General features: G+C 50.0%; 1 protein-coding gene across 2 annotated transcripts in view; it reads left to right on the top strand.

The window, feature by feature from the left end:
* The window catches only part of FBXO31 (F-box protein 31), a 44,701-nt gene that overhangs the window by 8,472 nt on the left and 12,583 nt on the right, over positions 1-23,646 (top strand). The window contains exons 2-6 of one of the 2 annotated variants that reach the window (XM_077891070.1): positions 4,919-4,990; positions 7,858-7,944; positions 14,401-14,477; positions 19,832-19,999; positions 20,668-20,742. In XM_077891070.1, coding sequence (XP_077747196.1) covers positions 4,919-4,990; positions 7,858-7,944; positions 14,401-14,477; positions 19,832-19,999; positions 20,668-20,742 — 479 coding nt within the window. The remainder of the gene's footprint in view (positions 1-4,918; positions 4,991-7,857; positions 7,945-14,400; positions 14,478-19,831; positions 20,000-20,667; positions 20,743-23,646) is intronic. The other variant, XM_077891071.1, reaches the window with a different exon arrangement.

The raw sequence follows: 23,646 nt of genomic DNA, 5'->3' as shown, positions 1-23,646 counted from the left end.
TGTGGGGTTCTGAAGCAGGGAGGGAGAGAGAGGAAACTTCTAACCGACTCCCCCCATAGAAACTAATCAGAGTTATGCATGATCAGAAATGTGCTGTGAGGACAGTTTTCACTAGAACCCCTCACACATCCCCGGGCTCCTTGGACAAGAAACAGTGAGGAGCACTTGGCAGCCCCAGGCAGTTAGATCATAAGAGGCTTACATGTTGACTTGACTCGAGAGCCAAAGTACTACCCTGTTCTTCCCTCTTGGCAAAACATTTTTCAAATAGCTTTTTGGAAATTTTTTGATTGGAATATTTGAAGTGGTAATTTAATTTTTTTCTTATGAGGATATACATACAATAAAAATTAACCCTATGGAGTATCTTTAAGTGTACAGTCCTGTGATATTGAGTACATTCACTTGTGCAACCATTCTCCCTTCCCACCTGCCCCCAGTCCACCTCTAGGACTTGTTCATCCTGCCCACGCACAGCTCTGTCCTGGTTACACCCCAGCTTCCAGGGACCTCATGGAATTGTCAGGACACAGTGTATTTGTTTGTGGGGTCCCAGTTATTTCACTGAGCACGATGTCCCGAAGGTTCATCCATACTGCAGCAGGTACCTCCTTTTTAAGGCTGAATAACATTCCATCAGGTGGATGGACCATGTTGTGTTTATGGGTTCACCTGCCAGCAGACACTTGGGATTGCTTCCACCTTTTGGATATTGTGGAGGCTGTTGCTGAGAGCACGGGTGCAGAAATACCTGAGTCCCCCCTTCCAACTCCTTGGGAGCCCTGCCATAGCAGAATGAGAGCTGGGTCCTACGGTAGTTCTGTGTTCCCATACTGTTCTCCACAGCAGGACCGTTTCATTTTAGAAATTTCCTCAAGTCCAGCTTACTCATTTTTCTCCTTTCTCAGCCTTTTTTTTTTTTTTTTCATTTCAGAGTAAACACTTTCAAAAAAGAATTGTTTAAGCTCTTTTTTATAATAGATTAGCGGGGATTTTTTTTTTTAATTTTTATTTAGGTAATCTCTGCACCTGTCATGGGGCTTGAACACACAGTCCTAAGATGAGGAGTCACATGCTCCACCAAATGAGCTTCCAGGGGCCCCATCAAGGAACCGTTTTTTTGTTTTGTTTTTGTTTTTTAAATTTTACTCATTTATTAATGAGAAACAGAGGCCGAGGGAGAAGCAGGGTTCCCACAGGGAGCCCTATGTGAGACCTGATACCAGGACCCTGGGATCACAACCTGAGCCGAAAGCAGACACCCAACCCATTGAGCCACCCAGGCGCCCCCAAGGAAACTTTTTGAATTGACAGCCTGTAACACCAAATCCAGTACTTGGGAAGCATCTGTAGGCAGCACAGTGTGGTATGCTAGCTTTTAGTCATCAGAGACAGGATTTGTGCCAAATGGTAGAGTTCACACTTGGTGGTTTTTCTAGAAGGAAAGATACATGGTACTGGTGAGTGCGGCCTTAAAGTTACATATTTATTTATTTTTAAAGATTTTGTTTATTCATTCATGAGAGACAGAGAGAGAGAGAGAGAGAGAGAGAGAGAGAGGTAGAGACACAGGCAGAGGGAGAAGCAGGCTCCATGCAGGGAGCCCGATGTGGGACTCGATCCTAGGTCTCTGGGACCACACCCCTAGTAAAGGCAGACGCTCAACCACTGAGCCACCCAGGTGTCCCACCTTAAAGTTATTTTAAGAGCAGTTTCCCTTGATGACTTACGGGAACGTTTATAGAACAATTAGAGGATGTGGCACTGTTCTTAGCTACTATTTAAAAAAAAAAAAAAAAAAGATTTTCCCGTCAGGTGGAAAATACCAGACAGTTCTTGTAGGAACAGTTGGGTAAAAATGACATTATTCTTCTTTGGTGCCTTTATTGTGACCTTTTGGGAACATTAAGGAAAACCTACTAAAAATTGCTCCATTTATTAGCACTACATCCTAATTTTGCTTTTCTCCTGATTGTTCATGGTGTTTTTGTGGATGCTTTATCTGCCTGTGCAACTTCACATCCTATGCCATATGAGCAATACCATTTCTTGACGCAGTGGACAGAAATTTATGATGAGCTGGCCATCCTGGCTAAAATCCTCATAGCCACTTAGAAGCATTGTTACTGTCAGGTTGGAGTGTGCATTGGACTCTGATAACAAAAATCAGAGGGCAGGTCAGCAGCCTGGGCCCAGAGAAATGCCTAAGGAGCAATACCAATGCCTCACAAAGGCCTGGCTATGGTCTTCCAGGTGCATCAGCCTCAGGAGCACGCCTGGATGCATTTTCAGGCGCCCCATACTTGACCACTGGCACTGAGAGTCACACATATTAAAAAAGTGCAGTTCAGAGGAGAAGACCTCTTCCCCACTGTCACAGCACTTTGTCAACGAGATAGTAAGAGACTCTTTCTTCCTTGTCTGTCAGCGCCTGCAGCAGTAGCATGCTGGAATCGAGAAGGGGAGCTGTCCTTTCAAAACCACCTGGAAACAAACTGAAGCCTCTACCTTGTTATGCAGTAACAATTTTGAAGTGCATTGTTTGCACAAGAGAAAGCCAAAGTGTCTTTAAAGAGAGCCAGGCAGGGAAGCCCCAGTGGCCCAGCAGTTTAGCTCTGCCTTCAGCCTGAGGTGTGATCCTGGAGACCCAGGATCAAGTCCCGCGTCAGGCTCCCTGCATGGAGCCTGCTTCTCCCTCTGCTTGTGTCTCTGCCTCTTTCTGTATCTGTCATGAATAAATAAATAAAATCTTTAAAAAAAAATAAAGAGAGCCAGACAAAGTCGTGACCGCTGACCAGGGACTTTCAGGAGAAGCCACGTGGCCGTCATGGACATCGCAGAGCCAGCAGGAGATGGTGAAGATAGAGAATATGAACAGAGCCCTTAGTGAGAGCAGGGTAGACCAGTTGCTTCAGTGTGTTCTGACTTGGGGGGAGGGGACCCATTCAGTTGGTCCGTGGGGTGTCCTGTAGGGGTTTTGATAAGTGGTGGTCTCTCAGATGCTGAGACTTGTGTTGCAGGCAGGTGTTGCTGTGTCCTTTCCCTAGATTCACAGACAGCATATTTTTTTTTTTTTTTTTTTTTTTTTTAAATTTTTATTTATTTATGATAGTCACAGAGAGAGAGAGAGGCAGAGACACAGGCAGAGGGAGAAGCAGGCTCCATGCACCGGGAGCCCGACGTGGGATTCGATCCCGGGTCTCCAGGATCGCGCCCTGGGCCAAAGGCAGGCGCCAAACCGCTGCGCCACCCAGGGATCCCTACAGACAGCATATTTTATCCATCTGTCCTCACAGGTTCCTACCACTTGCCTTATCCTCCACAATGGAGTCCGTATTCTTCTTGGCAGCAGGATAAAACATATACTTTTTATTTTTCTGCCCAATAGTGAGCAAGGCCATGATTTTATGGCTTAAGAGTCTTTAACTTCATGTCTGTTCATCAGCAGAGGAGGAAGAGAAAAGCAGGTGTCCTCCAGGCAGGCCCTGTCGGGAGAGACATTGCTGAGCAGGTGCCTCGCCCCAAATACCTTCTCCCCTCTGTGTGCATCTGGAGCTTTACTTGGTGTACTGTGGGAAACCTGTCAGTTCACAGAAGCATTTGGGCTAATACCATCCATTCTGTTGAAAAAAAAAAACAGATTAGACCGTGGGAGGATTTAGGCACCATCAGGAGAGACGTGATGAAGGGACCACCCTCGGCCACTGTTGGCCATACCTCATCAGTACACGTTTCAGGTGGACTGCCGAGATGCCAGCCTTGCCCAGCCTTGGCGCCCCTTCCTATAATGGAGGTGTAGTGCTGATCACAGAGGTGGCTGTCCTGTGAAGCCCCAGCTGAACACCTGCACCCCGGAGGAGCACAGGGAGAGTCCTGGTGGGGATTGCGTGAGGGCCTGGGCAGGGGGGCGCTGAGCACACTCCATGCTAGGGCTGTGCTACCATAATAAGGCACCCCATCTAGGCTTCAGCTGGGGGTCCTGCACCACAAACTCTGGTCCTTTGTGCAAGCTACGGGCCTCTCTTTGTGATTTCTCCTCACCGAAACAGACAAGACAGTAGCAGCTCTCTCAGGCTTGCCAGTAGGGTCAAATGCAGTGGTGCCTGGCCCATGCAAAGGTTGGTACCAGGCATGTGACATCACTGTAGCTCTTGGCCTGCTGGCAGTCTTGGATTTGTGGTTGTTAGTTCAGTACATGCTTTCCTTGCAAAGCCTGCTGGACCCAACCCTTAGGACCTGAGGTTTCCACTGGAAAGCTGCGGTGGGTCACTTAGAAAAGTGGGTTGGGGTAGGGATGGGGAGGAAGAAGCAGGATGGTGTGGTCAGCCAGGCGAGGATGGGGAGGCAGAGAGGGTATCAAGGATTTCTGTTGCTGGCTGGGGTCTAGGGGCCCTGGTGCCAGAGGGACGTGAGTGTGCAGCTCCTCCTTCCAGGCTTTCACTTGGTCTCCCATCACGGGCCTGTATTTTTGTTTAATGGAACGAGTAGCATGGTGAGCCCCAGTGCAGGTTCAGGGGGACTTCATGGGACTCTGACACCGAGAATGATCTCATTTCCACGGAAACATGTTTCTGGACTGCTGAGTTTGTGCTGTGCCATCTTCATAAGCTGGGGATTGTCTGACTGTAGTTTTGTGCGATTAGGTTTCTAGAGCTTATCAGAATAGTGCAGATAGTTGTTTTGTCACATGTGGTCTAAACATAGAATAATGGCTTTACTGGTGAGTGCGGGTGCTGACGGTATGTGGAAGTCCCACAAAATCTCCCCAGCAAGGGAAAGACTCTGCCTGGGAAGACAGGGCCAAGACTTCAGCTTGCACCTTCCTTCCCCTCCTCCTTCCCTCCCTTCTGTTGGTCTGTCTGTTTCTGTGGTCTTGTGACTTTTTGACTCTGATCTCCAACAATGTTTCTTGTTGCAGAGTATGGCGTTTGTGAGAACCTGCGGAAGCTGGACATCACCGGCGTGTCTTGTCGAGATGTCTATGCCAAGCGTAAGTGACCCTGTTGCCATCCGTGGTCCCCTTTGTTCCAAAGGCAGAACGAGCACCCATGATAGGAGTTCAAAGAATGGGACCCCCAGCCCTCGTTCCCTCCTCAGATCCCCGGTGTTGTAGCTGATGCACTATGGACAGTGCTGATAGCTGCAGCACTAAGGGTGGGGGGCCTTTTCTTTGTCTCTGGGGGTGTCTCGTCTTTCTTTTTCACAGGTAATGGTGTGAAACAGGTTCTTCTGTTAGGTGCTGAAGACCATTAGATCTGAGAAACGTGGCTGTATGGAAAACAACCCTGGGGTGCTTCAGAGGCATCCCTTTGTCTGGATTCTGGGCACGTGGACAGCAGCTTCATTGAGAAGTCTGGCCGTTCCCGCAGGCTTCCTTGGCCAGCGGGGCTGGCCTCCTCAGACCCTGCCTCCCTGCAGCCCCACCCCAGGTCCCCCTTCTGGGGCTCTGTCTGCCCTGCAGTCTCCTATTGCCAAGTGGAGTCGAGTCTTCAGACCCCACTTCCTGTAGTGAGGCTGTGAAGATCGCTGTTAGCCTGACACCACTCAGGAGCTGCGGCCCAGCACTGAGCCACAGGGAGAAGCTTGTGGGTTCATCCCTCAGTGGCTGCCTTGGGCAATATTAGCTCCCCAGGGCTGGGGATCAAAGAGCGGAGTAAGACGGTGACCCAGTTCTCTTTGGCCTAAAGTAGACTGTTTATTGCTCTTAAAAGGGCCTTAAGGTTTCATCTTAAATCCATCTTGCTAGATTCTTGGTAGATTCACATTCTTTGGAAATGTTCTCCATTGAAAGCAGAGCCGGTAGTGCTCCTTCGAGGGTGCTCAGACCTGGGAGCTGAGACCTCAGTCTACACGGAACATGTCTGGTTCAGGACTCAGAAGGACGCAGGTTGCTGACAGCCAGTGGAAGCCCTGGAAGTTCCTCCAGGGTCGGGGGCATGGGCTGCTGCCTTTCCATGTCCCCGTTCTTAGCGGGTCTGTCACTCAGGTTCTCCTCTGAGATGTCCCTCGTTCACATGGCTGCAGGGGAGCATGGAGCTTCCATGTAGAGCTGGCTCGGTGGGAGGCACTGGCAGTGCTTCCTCCTTGGATGTGGCGGATGTCGTCGTCATCCTGTTAGTTCCTTCTGTCCACACTGTGATCCGTGGCAGTTTGGGTTTGTGAGGTGGTTGGTGTTCTGAGTTAGGATTTGTGCTCACATTGGGGAGCTTTTCCATCAGCAAGCTGGAGGTTCTTCATGGACCTTCCTCTGGGGTGCCAGGGTGCTCATGACATGCACAGCTCAGCTGTGCCCTCTCACCCCCCACACCCTCCTGATCCCTGGCCTTGGCCCCCACTGCTGACGACCTGCCAGCTCCTCCTTCTCTGTGGGTACTCAGACTTGGCTTTCTTCTTTTGCTTCTGCTTCACTTTCTACCAGCCTAGAAAGACAAGTGTCATGGGACGTGGGTCTAGGGGGCCCTAGCAGTCATATATCCCGAAAGCCTTATCCCTTCCTGTCTTCTCATCTCCGCAGCCGGAACAATACTGCTTTGAACCTTGCAAAGCCCAGATTCCAGAAGCAGAAAGCTAGTTCTGCCCCCTGTCTCCTGTCCTCCATTCTATGGGTGCCACATGGCCCTGGCTCCACCCTTGGTTCTTCTATGGTTGCCCAGAGCTCAGTATCTTAATCCAGCCAGAGTGTGGAACTGGAGGGACTAACTCTGGCTATCAGCATTAGTGCTGGGGCAGGACCCCATTCTGTCCACAGCAGTCTCTGTGTGTGACATGAAACAGATATCCTGGCTTTTTTGGACAGTCAGCTGGTTTCTAGAAGTATCTAGTATTCAAGTTTTTATCATTGGTCTGCTTGAATTTGTTAGGTCATTTGACAATATCATCTGAAAATAGTTTGAAGGCACAGTTCTCTATGTAGGAGTTGAGTAAGCATTCAAGACAGCATCTGGAAGAAGGCAGGTGCCAATACCTCCCGGGTGTGGGGGCAGATGTGGGAACTAAGGCCCCCATGAAGCTCACTCAACTCAGTTATGCTGTCCCGAAGAACACAGGTGGGCAGGCAGGTGGGCAGTGGCTGGGGGTGAGCTGGAGTGGGGTGAGGGAGAGGGGATGAGGCCAGGGTGAGGTGAACACGCTCACACATGCGTCTGGTATACACAAGAACATTTGGAGATATCTTGACCCCTTAGAAATGGTTGCAAAACTCAGGTAATGATTACCTTATTCAGTGTCTGGAAGTGCTGAATCCACCCCAGTCATTGGCAGCTTCAGTTTTTGTGTTCACAATGCAGGAACTGTGTGTGTGTGTGTATGTGCGTGCGTGAATTTGCTCTGAAGGCCTTATCGAGGAGAAGATTGCTTAGCTTCTGGAATGGGTGATGGAAAGAAATCAAGGTTGGTACCTGGCAGAGATAGGTTCAAGTGAGTAGGCCTGAGTTAGGAGGCAGGCAAGCATCACCCTTAATCAGAAACAAAACACACACAGACAGCACATGATCAAGGAGAACGTCAGGTGTGGACCAGACAAGGGAGAGATCAGTCAGGCACAGGGGTTCCCTAAATGGTCCCCCAAATATCCCCCAGCCATAACCTTGGGTCTCCCACCTCCATCTGTTCGCTTGATCTGTGGCCATCGAGAGGGAGGGTCCTGAGCTTTCCCGCCATTATGAGTTTCTGGTGTGGCTCCATTGGTTAACGAAGACAGGCCATCCCTGGCAAATACTTGCATCCTGAGGTTTTGGGGGCTGCATATGTAATGGGAAATGTCCATTGTCAGTGAGGGAGGGTGTTAAGTCATGGAAACTGATCATACCATCCTGGAAGCAGAGCCATCTTTACCCTTTCCCTGCTGTGTCTGTTCAGGTATAAACCCTCGCGTGAAGTCGGGACGTTTCATGAAAATTCTTCCCGATTACGAGCACATGGAGTACAGAGATGTTTACACCTGCCGTACGTACCTCCTGCTGGCTTTGGCTTTTGCGGGTGAGCACGGCCGAGAAGCTGCATGGAGAGGGACCTCTAACTCCGGGCACAAGGACTGCTTGGGTGTGAAGAGCAAGCTGCCCTCCTTGGCTTTTGCTGTTTTCTTACCTTTGTTGTTCTCTGTGGCTCAGCCACAGCTGAGGCCACACCTGAGCTGTGGCCCTGGGTCGGCTACACACATGGGCTGGGATTGCACAGAAGCTTTGGGGTTTTTGGATAGTACCAACAAGACCACTCTGTTGATGACATTTTAATACTTATCGTTCATTGAGGCTGAGGGGAGAGGACAGGGTAGAAACTTTAAAACACTTCTGCTCCAAAATTAAATGTAAGTGGTTTGCTTCTAGATTTCATTAGTTCATCACATTATAATAGCATATGTGAATTAAAAAATGTTATACAAGATACTCAACACTGGGCAGGAGTGAGTAGAAGCAATTGATTATTTGCTGATTGGCAAATAATCTGATTCCCCTCTTGATTGGCATTTCTTGAGTCTGGAAATTTCCCTGAACTGTATTATACAAGTCTTAGCTCTGTTAGGTTGAGCTCAGGTGGAAAGTGAGTGTCTGTTGTCAAGAAGACATCACATGTGTCTGTTAACACTAAAGGGCGTTTTTATGTTCCTAGAAGCACACTGTTCCCTGCTATTGCTCATACCCTTCTGAACCCTCCACCCTCAGGAGCAGACCCGCTCCTGAGTCTTAGATGCACAATTTCTAACAAAACCTATGGGAGCAGAGGAAATAGAGTTGCTTACAGGATCTCTTCTAACTCCTGTCAGATTGTGGACATTTAGCTGAAGTGTGCTTGCTGGTCTTGTGGTGCTCGGATACCATCCTGGCACCAGTACGAAGATGCCTGGACCTAGTTAGCGTGCTTTGGAGTGTGTGCAACAACTGTGCATAGCTCCTGAGAACACTCACCTCTTTCCGTATCATCAGGCCCAGAGCCCGTCTGCTTAAATGGAGACCAGTAACAACGGCGCTTGTCAGTGTATAAGAGCAGGTGTAAGGAGCTGGCTGGGCTGTCAAGGGGGTCGGATGGGTCAGGTCTGGAGTCTGAGGCATGAATTGGGTTCTTTCTGAACCCTCTCTGAGGTCGCCTCTAGCATATTTTGTCATAGATTAACCTACACCCACCCTCCCACTTAACAGTCAGTGAGCAACGGTGCCTCATCCAGCCCAACCTCCCAGAAATGTCCACTGTGACGGCTGGCTTGTGAGGACCTTGGGACCTGACACTGTTTTTGTCTCCCTTATCCACTTGTCCTTTCCTGGAGCTCTTGAGACCCCATGTTTACTGGTACCCTGGTTTCTGTGGTCTCTATTGACCGAGTGTAGACACTGTCTCCGGGGAGAGGCAAGTCAGCCTACCTAGGATAACCTTTGAGGAGCTTTGTGGTCCCACATGAGCTGCTTTTGCTGTATCACTTTTGCTTATTCTATCAGGCCACATGTTGCCTGATACTCTTGGAAGTCCCATGTAGGGCATTAGGAGCATTGCGGGGATGCACTGTGTTCACAACATAGCTAACGTGTTTGTGTGTGAATTGATTGTGACTGTGTAACCACAGGGCTCTGGGTTTTAAGGATCCCCCCTAGAATTCTGACGGTGCTCCAGATGGCTCTAGTAGATACAGAAGTTTGATGGAACATCGTGCACCCTTGGGGAGGAGATGGGTAGGCGACTTTGAACATTTGGGCATGGATGACAGGGCATCTGGCTGCACAGGTAGAGCCTGACGGGAAGGCTCCTCCAGAGTGCAGTCTGCCAAGAGCACACGGGGCATCCTCAGGAAGGGGGAGACCACTGGCAAGTATAGCAACAGGAAGGTGCTCCTCCTCGAGAGCGCAGGCGGCTCCAGCAGGAAGTGCCTTTGAGAGAGGGCAGCAGCCTGCCCATCACCTGGCTGAATTCTTAGAGCCTGTGCAATGTTCTTTCTCATCTTGGTCTGAATGTAGATTCTGTGTCCTGCACCTTGACACTGTTCCTTTATTAGTTTGGTGGGTTTTTGATGAAGTCTTTGGGGTTTTCTACATACAGTATCAAGTCATCTGCAGGCAGTGACAGCTGTACTTGTTCATTTCCAGTTTGAATGCCTGTTACTTCTTTTTCTTGCCTGGTCATTGAGGCTACAACCTCCAGTGCTATGTTAAATACAAGTGATGAGAATGGGCGTCCCTGCCTTTTTCCTGGCCTTAGGAGAGGAAAGCTCTTAGCTTTTCTCTGTCGAGTATGGTGTTAGCTGGGGGTTTCTCATATATGGCCTTTATTATGTTGAGGTATGTTTCCTCTTTTGACCCACTTTGTTGAGAGTTTTTAATCATGAGTAGATGTTGAATTTTATCAAATGCTCTTCATCTACTGAGAAGATACAGGATTTTTATCTGTTTTTTTGTTAATGTGGTGTTACCACATTGATTTGTGGGACATTGAACCATTTATTTATCCCTGAGATAAACTGCATTTGATTATGGTTAGTGATCCTTTTAATGTACTGTTGAGTGTGATCTGCTTGTATTTTGTTGAGGATTTCTGCATCCCATTCATCAGGGATATTGGCCTGTCATTCTCTTTCCTCTGTGGCCCTCTTGTATCAGGGTCATTCTGGCCTTACGATATGAGTTTGGGCATGTTTCCTCCTCCGATTTTGTTTTAATTTACCAGAAGCTACTAGCAAGTGACAGGAGATACATTAGTTGCCTTTATGATAATGCTTTGGACAGGAGGGACATATGGGAGCACCCCCACCTGGAACCCCTACTCTGCTGTGTCAGGAGTGGTGGTCTAAAAACGCCCAATGGCCGTGCTGGTGGAGAGCCAGCTGTCCCATGTGAGGCCACGGCAGCTGTGTGCAACAGCGACAGTGCGGCAGAGAGTCGGCTCCCAGCCCCCTGCTGCGCCCAGGACAGTCATATCTTTTGGGTTTAGTGTTGTCTCGTGCCAGGAGTTTCCCGCTTGCCTTCTTGAGTGGCCTTCCTGTTAGCAGATGAGAATCGCTGGCACTGATGAGGACAGGGTGTCTTCCCGTTAGTGCTTGGGTGGAGAGGTCCCGTAGCCAGCTTAGATTGTTTCCCATTTTGCGGAACAGGGGACGGTTTCTTATGTTTTTTTCTGAAGATGGCCACATTGACCTTGGGAACAACAACAACAACAACAACAAAAAAACAAAAACCTGAGTCCTGCTTTGTGGGGCTGGAGCAGCAGCATTTTCTTGGTTTTCACGAGTAATGGAATTCCCTCGTGTTGAGGCTCTTTCTGCATGTGAACTGAAGCTCTACCGTGTCCTAATGTCCATGACAGTAAAGCACCCAAAGGGTCTGAAGCAGTCACCTCCCCCCCATCTCAGGCCCCCTGCCCAGACTGTAACCTGATCCTGTTCTCTCCTGACCCATGGTCAGCGGCTGTTTGGAAGCATTGTGGGGAGGCTCTGTGTGAGCTGGGGGTCTTCCTGCAGGTGAGATGCCCCTTTGGGTCTGGGGAGTGCCTTGCACCAGGACATCTCATCCCAGGCTCGTCCTCTGACTGTGCAGGGGCAGGTTGAGGGTCCCTGGGAGCATGAGGGAAAGTGCATGAACACGTGCACACTCCGTGTATTGCTAAGAGGCTGGCCTTCCCAGCAGGGCTCCAGGCATTAGCAGATGACTCCAAATGTGGCCTCTCTCCCGGTGTGGACACCCAGAGTGTTTGTGTGTGACTCAGGTGGACACTTTCAGTCTGGAGGCACCCTGGGCTCAAGCTGGACTTGATTCTAGATGGTTGTATTTTTTAAAGTATATCTCCTAAAACACAGACTGTACGTTTGCATTAGGAAATGGCTTGTCCTGCCCAGAGGTTAGTGCAGAGGTTGCCTGCTCATAGCCTGGTGGGCAGTGCTGGTCTCTGATTCTCTCTTGGATGGTCTGGAGGGTGGTCTCAGGCTGAGTGAGCCAGTGTTGTGTCAGCAAGAGTCATGAGGGGCACAGTGATTTTTCTAACACGTGCAGAGCTTATACATCCAGAGACCCTGCCACTCTAAGCAGACATCTGGGAGGTGGTGTTTTTATTTCAAAGAGCTGTAGCTTGGGGATCCCTGGTGGCTCAGCGGTTTAGCGCCTGCCTTTGGCTCAGGGCGTGATCCTGGAGACCCAGGATCAAGTCCCACGTCGGGCTCCCTGCATGGAGCCTGCTTCTCCCTCTGCCTGTGTCTCTGCCTCTCTCTCTCTCTCTTTCCGTGTTTCTCATGAATAAATAAATAAAATCTTTAAAAAAAAAAGGGTGGGGGATGCCTGGGCAGCTCAGCAGTTGAGTGCCTGCCTTCGACAGAGGGCGTGATCCTGGAGTCCCACGTCGAGCTCCCTGCATGGAGCCTGCTTCTCACTCTGCCTGTGTCTCTGCCTCTCTGTGTGTGTCTCATGAATAAATACATCTTAAAAAAAAAAAAAAAGCTGTAGTTTTTATCACCTATTAGAGCATAAGCATGGGGAGGGTCAGAGGAAGAGGGAGAAGCAGGCTCCCCACTGAGCAGGAAGCCCAACTTAAGGCTGGATCCCAGGACCTGAGATGATGACCTGAGCCAAAGGCAAATGCCTAACCAACTGAGCCACCCAGATACCCTTAAAGAGCTGTAGCTTTTAAAGCAAAACAGGGAACTCTCCCTTCAAAATTGCCAAGAGTCTTTCATGTTCTTTGAACATCCAGGGTCTCCAAGATGGTAGATGGATTTGGAAAGAACCAGACCATTGCTAAGCAGTCAAGCTGGGGACTAGGGGAGGAGGAGACAAGAGGGGATGGCCATCATGCTGAATGGGCCCATTTATTTACTCTCCAATATTCTATCATGAATCTTTGAAAACCTACCAAAAAAATAGAGGGGATTATAGAGCAAACACCCACTTACCATCACCAGATTCTACAGCCCTCAGCAGCACTTTATTATCACGCAGCTGTCCATCCGTCTGTCTCTATCATTCCACCTTTTGATACATTTCGAAGTAAGTGCTAGATACTCTCTTATTTTACCCCTAAATCCTTGAGTGTACTTGTCACTGGAGTTCACTATTTGCTTATGGTTTCTGATCTGCCCTTTTTTTTTTTTTTTGCTTGTTTATTAATCACAAAACAGCGTATGACCGTAAGATAACCAGATTGCCTGCTGTGCCACTTGTAAACTGAATCAGATTGCACACAGGATGCACGGCAGGTGGTTGGAGACAGTACACGCTCATCTGGAAACCTGTGTGCCTAGGCTGAAACCTCAGGTGGCAGTATTTGCCGGCCAGCTGTCTGCATACTTCAAAGGCCTGGCCTACTTCTGGCCTCAGCATCCTATTCCCTGTACCCTAAAGCCAGTGGTGACCTGGTAGCCGCTGTCCCGTCTCCGGTGTCCACTTGGCCCTGCTGGCTGGGGCTTCCTTCCCACAGAATGGCGTAATCCTGCAGTTCCAGTGCTCAGGCCCATCCCTGGCTCCTGCTATGTATTTGCCAGGGTTCGCCAGACAAACAGAGCCAGCTTCTTTAGATAAATTTATTGTAAGGAATTGGATCCCACAGTTAATATAGACTAAAAAGTCCCAAGATCTGCTGTCAGTAAGCTGGGGACCCAGGGGAGCTGAGGGTGTCATTAGAGTCTGAAATCTGGCTGGCTCAACGCCATGGAAGCAGCCAGGGGCTGCTTTCTGTTTCAAGTTCCAAGTTAAAGAAGACTGATGTTGAAATTCACACAGGCAGACTTTCCTTGTTTGTGGAAAAGCCTTTTCTTTCCAGGCTGTCAACTGATTGGATAAGGCCCACCGCATTAGGGAGGGCAGTCAGCTTTACTCATTGCACTGACTTAAGTACTAATCTTAATCTGAAACATCTTCACAGATACACCAAGAATAACATTTGACTGAATGTGTTGTCATAGGTCACAGGTGGTACTGTCACTGGCACAGGACTGTTGGGTTTGTGTGCCCAGTAGAGCAAGCCTTTCACTATAGTGGTGGTTTTTGGTCCAGTTGCTTTATAGACACACGTCACATACAGATGCCAGTATCCCAGCATTAGAAGAATCTAGGCCCTGTCTGCCTTATTCCTAGGAAGGACCTGTCTCAATCATTGATTCCATCACTGATGGGGGGCTCACTACTTTACAAGGGTGCTCATTCTGTTTTTCAAGACAGTGTCTTTGGCACTGATCACTTAGGGGCTGGGTTTCAAAGCAGCCTGGTTGTCTGTTTTGTTATGGTTCTCAAGGACATTTTCCTTCTTAGAATTCTTTAGAAACTTTTAAAGATCTGCTGAAATCCACTTTTCTGTTCAAGGCTATGTTCCCGGCCTCCAGGAGTCCCTTGTGCACAGTTCCCTGCTCCGTGTCTCATCCTCTCCCTGGGTTCCTGTGAAGTGCAGACTGGCTGCCTTCAGTGTCAAGTCCTCTCTTTTTTCTCTGTCTCCCTGTAGTGCTTCATCGATACAGACACATTCTGGGATTGTGGCAGCCGGACATCGGGCCCTACGGAGGATTGTTGAATGTGGTGGTAAGTCTGGGAGTGCGGCAAGCCCACTGTCGCCTATGTGATGGCATGGCAATCATTAGGGGCCACATGCTGTTCTGTAATTGGTTCTTAGCCTTCTCGTTGCATCCTTGGACTTTGTGGTTAGGAGCCTCCAGTTGGCACAAGGGCGTCTTTCCTCCTGTATCCTGGTCCCTGCTCCCTGGACACCTCAGGCCCTTGTGCACGCCCACAGGACACTCTAGTTTTGGGGTGTGCACTGGTTTATTGTTCTAAATGAGGAGCCCTGGGAGCCTCGGATGCTGGCCCTCTGGCCCTCGGGGCCGCATGGGGTATCGGAGCAGGTGACCCATCACTGAGCCCCAAGGCACACCCCAGCTGTGACTCGCTCTGTGTGCCTTGTTTTGTTCCACAAATGCTTATGAGTGCTTACCTTATGAGTAAGACCTATCTAGCAGCCAGGGAGGCATGCTGACGTGCTGTGTCAGAGTGAGTTACACAGTAGGCACCCTGGCCTCGGGACCAGGAGCCTCAGAGCAAAGTCAGAAAGTGGGGCTGTGAGGCCCTGGTTTTAAATATTTTCTCACCTACCACAATAATACTGGTGTCAGGTTAGCATCCCGGATGGGTGGGAGAAACAGCAGTGGGCACTTTGTGGGAAACCGTGTTTCTACCATCTGGAAGCATCTCCCCACAGAGCCCATACACTCACTGTCTTAGCTTCCAGGGGCCGACATTCCAATGACCACATACCAGGTGGCCTAAAGCAGCAGAAATGTATTCTGTCACTCTTCTGGAAGCCTGACGTCCCCAGTCGGCATTCCTGGGCTGAGATCAAGGTTGCAGGGCTACTGCTCTCCCTCTGAAGACTCTAGGGGAGCATCCTTCTGCCTCTAGCAGCTGTGGGGTTCAGGCGGCCCTCTGCTGTGGTCTCCCTCCTCCTGCCTCTGCCTCCGTCCTCCTCTGCTCTCCCCTCCTGTGTCTCAGACCTGTCTGCCTCCCTGTTACGGGGGTGCAGGTGATGGCGTTTAGGGCCTGCCTGGGTGACCCAGAAGCCTCTGAAGAGCTTCTCCTTCACATCTGTAAAACCCTCTTTTTGCCATGGACAGTGGTGATGCTCATAGGTTCCAGAGAGGATGTGGACTTCCTTGGAGGTTGTTATTTAGCGATCCAGATGACAGGGAAGGAAGAGGGGCCTTTACTGGGGAGAGATGGGGCCAGCAGCGCCCATCCTGGTGATCCATGTTAACTAACCAGCAGTGGGACTCTGACACAGCCCCACCTCTCTGGATCTCCTGCCAAAAATACACAGCCTGGATCCAATCACAGGCAGACTGACCCTGAGGGTTGAGCCCCAGAAGCACTGCCCTCCACCTTCTGAATATCAGGCTCACCGAAGGCAAGAAGGGCTGATGAGCTGAGTACCGGGAACAAGGGGGGTCAGGGCCAGCAGAAGAGGACCAGAGGGGACAGCCTGCCCGGCGGGAGCAGGGGCTGCTTTGGAGGCAAGCGCTCTGTGCTGACAGTAGCCTGACTGCAGTCCCATGAGGAGCCCTCCCTGCCAGGCTGCTACTGAGAGCAGAGTTTCTGGTTGCTCTCGCTGCCTATTCTTTCCCGCAGTGGTAGACGTTGTTAAGGAGTTATCAGCTGGATAATTCTCTTCCTCAGATGAGGTCAAGCTGGTCAGATGGTCCTCAACCACCAGGTCTTGTAGGGATGTGCTATGGCTCTGTGTCTTAAGTTCCTAGTGTTGGGGGTCCCCCCTCTATACCCTCCCAGGAGTTCTCTGAGGACCCCCATCCTTGGCTTCATGGAGCTGGATTGACCCTCATGCTGCTCAGCCAGCCTTGGGCCCCTCAGCAGGTCCTGGGGCTCTGTCTTCGCACAGCTCCCTCCTTTCTGGGACTTTGACCCTCATGCTCCAGCCTCACCAGCCACCTGGGATCCTGATCTCTGTTCCCTCTGGTCAGAACTGCCAATTCCACGTGACCCCCTCTGAGCCTTGGTCTAGAAGGTGCCTCTGGCAGGGTCGCCTCTTCTCTTCTGTGGGGTCCCAGCCTTGCATGGCCTGCTGTCCGGGGTCACTTTCGTGTTCACAGCAGTCCCCGTTACTCCACGATGGCCAGGATGTAAGTCTGGCTTCATTTTTTTGTTCTTTTTTTGATGATGTTTTCCTTTGTATTGGGTTGTCTTGAATATTAGTCAAAGTTCCTTTAGAGTCTGTGACCTCCAGTTCAGTTTACAGTCTCCCTTTTTCCTCTGGATTTTCAGGCATGACAGTAGGGCTGCCAGGGTGCCTGCACATCTGGCCATGGATGCTGCCCCCAGGAAGGTGCCTATTCTGTGGCCTGGGGTCACAGAGTGCCTTGCTCTGACCAGGTGTAATGAGCGCTGATCTCATTCCTGGTGGCCCCATCCACAGGGTGTCCCCATCCACAGCCTGGGCACCTGCTCTCCAGAGCCTGCATTTCCCCTATCAGGGAAGGGACACCGCTGATGACTCTCATGGCTGGTTGGCTTCTCTATCTGTAATCCCTCATGGGTTAGGATCCAGAAGATGCCTCAAGGGCTGAGCTGTATACATTGTGTTCCCCGCTTCTTTGGGATCCTGGCCTATACCCCTGGTCTCTGTGGCAGCCCTGGGGACTCCAGCGCCCCACTGCCCCTCTGCCCAGCCACCAGCAGTCAGGGACCTGGGGCAAAGGGGTGGGACGCTCTGTACCCTTCGGCTCATCTCAAGCCTGTCCCTTCTTTTCAGGCTCATGGTCCTTGTTTTGGGGCCACTGTGTGTGCTCCCTGGTGTCTTCAGGCAGCACTTAAACTGTGATGTGTGCAGACTTCACAGCTGGTGTTAGCAGCAGGGCTGCTCGGTCTAAGACCCTGGGTCCAAGGCAGGCGGAAAGTCTTGCAGTCTCATTTTTATATGCTGCTCAGTTGCTTGCCTGTCATGTTTTGAAATGTAGCTGCTCATTTTTGGTGCTTTACGGGCGTCTGTATCATAGGATGTGTCACTTTTCTGGGTCTCTGTAGTGTGGCTCTTCCTTACTCCTCGAGCTTGCTGTGTGCTCTCTGAGCAGAAGCCCTGGGACTGGGGGTGTCCAGGTGTCTAGCCCCCATGTTGCTGCAGCTGCTGCTGTAGCGTGAATGGAGTCTGGTGCCTTCAGGGAGCCCTGGTGTTCTGATCTTGCTTCCCTCTGGTTGCATATAGCTGTGGTAGGCTGGAAGCCTGAGTCCATGCCTCATTCACAAGCGCATCTAACAAATGGCATGTTGGGGCCTCTGGATGGCCTCAGGGTGGACTCTTGAAAACTTGCCTCACATGGGCCACTTGGAGGCTCTGGGTGCTCTGTCACTCTGTATTTCGCTCACCAGGTGGGGTTTTGGACAAAGATAAATAGTGCTTCGTATTCTTTATGATTCAGTGGAAACATCCATTAAGAAACACGCTTTGTATTTATGTTTAACGTCACTGGGGAAAGCCTTGCATTTAAAAGGTTTCTTGCAGGGCAAACCAGACTGCTCCCAGCGTGGGCAGACTGCTTTGCTTTCCATGCTTTAGGCAGGGAGAGTGATAATTGTTTTTCTTACTGGCAATGACTAATAGAGTAAAAAAAAAAAAAAATTTTTTTTTTTTGCAGCTTCTGAAAGAGGATAATTAGGGGGAGATGGCAGACCAGTGCCAGCTCAGCCTCGTCAGGTTGGCTTGCTGCAGAAGTGGGTGAGCTGGAGCGAGCCGCAGGCACCCGGGCTCCCCCGACTGCAGGGCCTCTGGCCTTGGGGAGCGTGCGGCCTGCCGTCCTGGGGACCACTCCTGCTCTGACCTCATCTCCGCCACTGTCTGCCTGCCACCGCATTGCGCTCACTGGAGGAGTGACAGCAGCGCTGACAATCCCTCCTTGTTGAGCATGGCAAGCCCACAGCACTGGTCTCCTCCCTTGCCTCTGGTTTTCAGGCATTTTAAAGCAGATCCCAGGCCCATGCCCTTTCATCTGTTTGTACTGTGTGTATCTTTACAGAATGTGGCTGTTTCCCTGCACGTGGGCCTTGTCCTTACACCGCAGTATAGAGGTGCATGCGGCCTGAGGCCCAGTCTGCATCTGTCTCCCTGAGGCCAGGAGAACTTCCTAGGCATAGCAGCTTGCTGGGAACTGGGTCTGCAGCAGCCCCCCGTGACATCTGTGTGGGTGCTGTGTGGGTCTCTGATGCCAGAACTAGCCCCCCATTTTCACTGATGGGTCAGATGCTGACTAGGTGCCTCCTATCCTGAGTTATTTGGCCTTTTTCTTTTTTTTTTATTTATTTTTTTATTTGGCCTTTTTCTAGCATCAACAGTAGCCTGTTCCCCTACTTCAGACCTGGCCGTTCTCTCTAAAACTTGCAAATGTTTTGCTCCAAAAGTTAAACTACTTTTTTCAATTTTTAAAACAAAATTTGCTTATTTTTTTCTTTAAAAATTTATCTTTTTACTGAAGTGTAGCTGAACATGGTATTATATGAGTTTCAGCTATGTGGCATAGTCTGTACGCTGTGCTCACAAGAGCTGCTGACTTGTTACCTGTTCTCACTGTCTTACTTTTATGACTGTTCCTCAAACACCTGGAAGCCTGTACTTCCCCACACTTTGCCCATCTCGCCCGTGCCCCCCACCCTGGAAAATATCCTTTGTTTTCTATTTATCTGTTTCTGCTACTTTGGTTTGTTTTCTTTCTTAAATTCCACATACGAGTGAGATCATACAGTACTAGTCTTTGTTGATTGACTTCTTTCATTTAGCACTATGCCCTCTAGCTCCATCCATGTTGTTACAAATGGCAAGATTTCTTTTTTTTTTTTTTTTTTATGTCCATTGTGTATATATACCATATCTTCCTTATCCACTCATCGGTGTCGGTGGGCACTTGGGCTGCTTCCATATCTTAGCTGTTGTGGATAATGCTGCAGGTACATTTCTCTTTATTTTCAGCTTAATTGAGAAACACTGGGCAGGTAGAAGTGTAAGGCGCATGACGAGTACTTCTCGGTGGTTGGTATTTATACACTCTGTGCACAAATCTGGGGTTAACACATAGGCCACTTCTTTTTTGGTGAAAACATTTAAGTTCTAATCTCTTAGAAGATTTCAGTTAGGATGCAGTGCTGTCAAGGACCCGTGTTTGCAGTAGAGAGCTGCTTTTTAATGAACAGACACTTGGTAGGTGGGCCATGCTTGCTGTGGTGTGCTAGGTGGGGCACCACGATGCTCACCAGCTCTGAGATCCTCCATGGGGCCGCAGTATGGAGATGAGAATGGTTCTTGTGAATGGAGTAGGGTGGGACCTTCTGCCCCAGCACCACCTCCTGAACCTTGCGTGGACTTGTGCTCTTTCTCCTCACTGTAGGTTGATGGCCTGTTCATCATTGGCTGGATGTACCTGCCTCCTCACGACCCTCATGTGGATGACCCAATGAGATTCAAGCCCTTGTTCAGAGTCCACCTGATGGAGAGAAAGTCTGCCACGGTGGAGTGCATGTATGGCCACAGAGGGCCCCACAATGGCCACATCCAGGTGAGCGCTCGGGGTTCCATAGGTGTATAGCTGTGTGCAGACAAGGAACTAGGGCTCCTCTGTCCCCCCTGGTCTCAGTGGCAGCCGGGGCACAGTGCTGGCTGAGTGGCTGTGGTATTCCCAGTTACAGACCTGTGTCCACACTGAGTAGAGATCATGGGAGGAAGTGGGGGCTCAGCCCCACCCTGGGGTGCGTTATCAATGTGCAGGTGCTGTGATGCAGCCCCTCAGAGACGTACTTGCTCGGACTCTTCATGGATTCTGCGTTCAGTTTAAACGGGTTGTTGTTTTTGCCATGCTCCCTGGTTTCTTTTTTGCAAGAATATGAACTTGAACTTGGAATAAGACACTGTGCTCTCTGATAAAAGTTTGGTAGATGGCCACCCCAATAAGCATGTGTGTTACTTAACACACTGTGAAAGCACCAGTCCCTTTTTTCTGCTGTAAGATGTCCTCCTGGGCAAACGTACATGCACTGTCTCCTGAGGAGGAAGTGCGTGCTCAGGTGGCTCTGACCCCCCTCTTTGGACTGGCCAGGATTCAGTGGCATCTTGGGCTTCTGCGTGCATGTGGGTTATGTTGGTGTGGGAGAGGTTGACCGTATTGCTCTGGCTGGTGGGGGTGCCATGACTGATTCATTTCCCTCTCCTTTGTTGTGAATGCTCAAGATTGTGAAGAAGGACGAATTCTCCACAAAGTGCAACCAGACAGACCACCACAGGATGTCTGGTGGGAGGCAAGAGGTGAGCATGTACCCCTTCTCTTCACATGGTGCACATGTGAATTTAAACTCCTTGACATCACCAGTGTGCCCCCACCAGAGGGCTGTCTTCCCCGGCTCATCCTGACATGTGCGTCTGACCCTTCCATCAGAAAGGAATGTGTGTGTGTGTGTGTGTCTGCGCCCAGGCTTTTCTTCCCTGTCACCCCTTAGAATGTGTAAACCCAAGAGAAATCCTTTCCTCCAATTGGCTCTCTTTTGCCCCTTTGGTGAGAATGTTTGTGTGCTGCTGGAGATTTCTTTTTGGATGTAAGTCTGCAGGGAGACCAGGGGGCTTTTTAGAGCCTCTGTGTTCTCCCCATGGTTGGGCTTGGCGGCTGAGATTCCTAGGTCTTGGTGTTGCAGCCGGGAGGCCACCTGTGAGCCACACCTCTGAGTTTCTTTGTACTTCCTTTTATTTGCATGGATAGTTTTCCATTGCCTTTGAGTTTTCCTTTTCTGAGGATCCAAGTCATACTGCCCTTTCAAAACATTCTTAAGAAAAACTTGGAACTTTTAGGGGTACCTGGGGTGGCTCAGTTGGTTAAGCATCTGCCTTTGGCTCCCAGGGTCGTGGGATCGAGCCCTCTGTTGGGGTTCTGGCTCACTGAGGAGCCTGCTTCTCCCTCTCTCCTTCCTCTTGCTTGTGCTCTCACTCTCTCATGCTCTTTCAAATAAGTAAATGAAATCTTTAAAAAACAAAACAAAACAGAAACTTGAACTTTTAAAGTGTAGGATGCAGGGTAGCCCTGGTGGCGCAGCGGTTTAGCGCCGCCTACAGCCCGGGGTGTGATCCTGGAGACCCGGGATCAAGTCCCACATCGGGCTTCCTGCATGGAGCCTGCTTCTCCCTCTGCCTGTGTCTCTGCCTCTCTCTCTCTCTCTCTGAATGAATAAATAAATAAATCTTTAAAAAAAAAATAAAGTGTAGGATGCTCATTGAGCTTATATTTATTTATTGGGTGTGCATTTCTTAGGTTCTGAGTCTGATGGTTTCCCTGTTAGCCAGAGAATTGCAGGGAGGTGTAACATAAAATCATATGCATGTATGTCTGCGTCTGAAGAATGCACACAAATGCTTGCTGGAACCCTTTGCAGGTAGATGAGGCCCTATTTGCTCAAATATACAGTGTGTGAAGGTGACAGGTGACGCAGATGCATTTTCACTTTACAACAGTGCCGTTGAGGATCGCCTGTATGGTCACGCACATAGCATACAGATGACTGCTCCAGTCCATGTTTCAGCGAGAAAGGTCAACATGTATTCTGAGAATAGAAACTCCTCAGCCATTGACCTTAAAAAGGCCATGTAGTGTAGTGTAATTCTGGAAACACACTGGCATCAGGAAGAGGTCTTATAAGCTGCCTCTGTGTGTGGGCTCACTGATTTTGAAGTGGAATGGTATATTTTCTGGTTATAAAAGTATAACACAAGCCCTTTGTGGAAACTATAAGAACACGTGGATTGTGGGTAGGAACAAAACTTTGCTGGTATCCAGACTGACCGAGGCTGAGATTAGGGCATGGTTAGGGCTCCACGTGGCTCCTTTTCTGTGACGTTAGTAAACATTCTCACTGCTCTCTCTGGTGCTGGTAGGTTTCTAGTTGATTCGTAGGAGCTTTCTTTTCATATCAGAGCATCAGTCCTTCTGGTGTGAGTTGCAAATCACTTTTTCTTATGTTTCTCTCTTTTAGTTTGATTCATGGTATATATATATATATTTTTAATTTTTTTTGATTCATGGTATATTTTTATCCAGAAATTTTTTTGTCGTCAGAGGTCTGTCTTCCCCTGCCTTGCCCATGGAGAGTGGAAGGTCAGGGAGACGCTGTGTCTTCAGGCAGAGCAGAGGGCCGGGCTGCCTGCAGCAGGTGGTGGGAGAGCTTGCAGTTTGGCCCTGCAGTCACTTTGTCTCAGCTGTGTGCAGTCTCTCTGCTGCTTTTCTCTCTGTCCCTCTCCTGTCTCTCACTTCGGCCATGTGGGAATGGGTTCTGTGGATTTGTGAGTCAGCCAGAAATGTCTGCACATTCTTGTGGAATCTTTCTGTTCCAGGGAATGGCTTCAGGCCCCAGGGAGAGAGGATGGGCTGTAGGGGGACATCACCATGTGTCCCAGTAGCTCTGACATTGAGATGAAAGGCTGAGTCCTGCACTCTGGCTGCCTTGTGCTCGGATGGCTGATGGTCATTTAAAACTCTAGGGCCATGTGGTACTCCCTAGGGAACGGAGGGCTCCTGGCAGCCAGGAGGGCTAGGAGGGAACTAGGGCGGCAAGAGCCATCTCCTCCAGCGGAGGAGGGAGTCCTCTCACACCCCCAGGGGATGGCCTGATGCTGCATCTCCTCCATTCTCCGTGGCACCAAGAGCTTTTTGGGGATGCCCTGGTGGCCCTGTGCCCACAAAGGAACCAGTGAGTGTCCATCCATTTTCTGGTGAAGGCCACAGCTGCTCTGTGGGTCTCTGGCTGATACACTGTGTCTTGCTCACCATCCCTCCCACTTGTCACATGCAGCTCCATTCCCCGGGTTTCTAAACCTGCTGTGTCCACCTTTGAATGCCAGGTCCAGACTATCGTGGTGTATTCTGATGGCTGAGGCTGTGGTGCCCTCAGCCTGCCCCTCATGACACCTCCTGGGTGACCTGTGTGCTCTGCACATTGCAGTCCCTCTCCTGGGATCCTGTGAGCAGGGCAGGCCCTCAGGCCTACACAAACTCATCTCTCTTGGCCTTCTTCACAGATGAGGTAAGGCCCAGCCGCCATCTTCCCTGTTCATCCTGTGCCTGTCCAACCCCCAACCTGAGGCTTCTAGAAACCTAGAGGCTGCTTGGAGGAGGAGAGACTGCGCAGAGAGGCAGGAGGGAGGATGGCCAGGCCCCACCCCCTGTGA

Source organism: Canis aureus, chromosome 3 (genome assembly GCF_053574225.1).
Source record: "Canis aureus isolate CA01 chromosome 3, VMU_Caureus_v.1.0, whole genome shotgun sequence".
Taxonomy (NCBI): Eukaryota; Metazoa; Chordata; class Mammalia; order Carnivora; family Canidae; genus Canis; species Canis aureus.
This window is presented reverse-complemented; position numbering and strand designations above follow the sequence as displayed.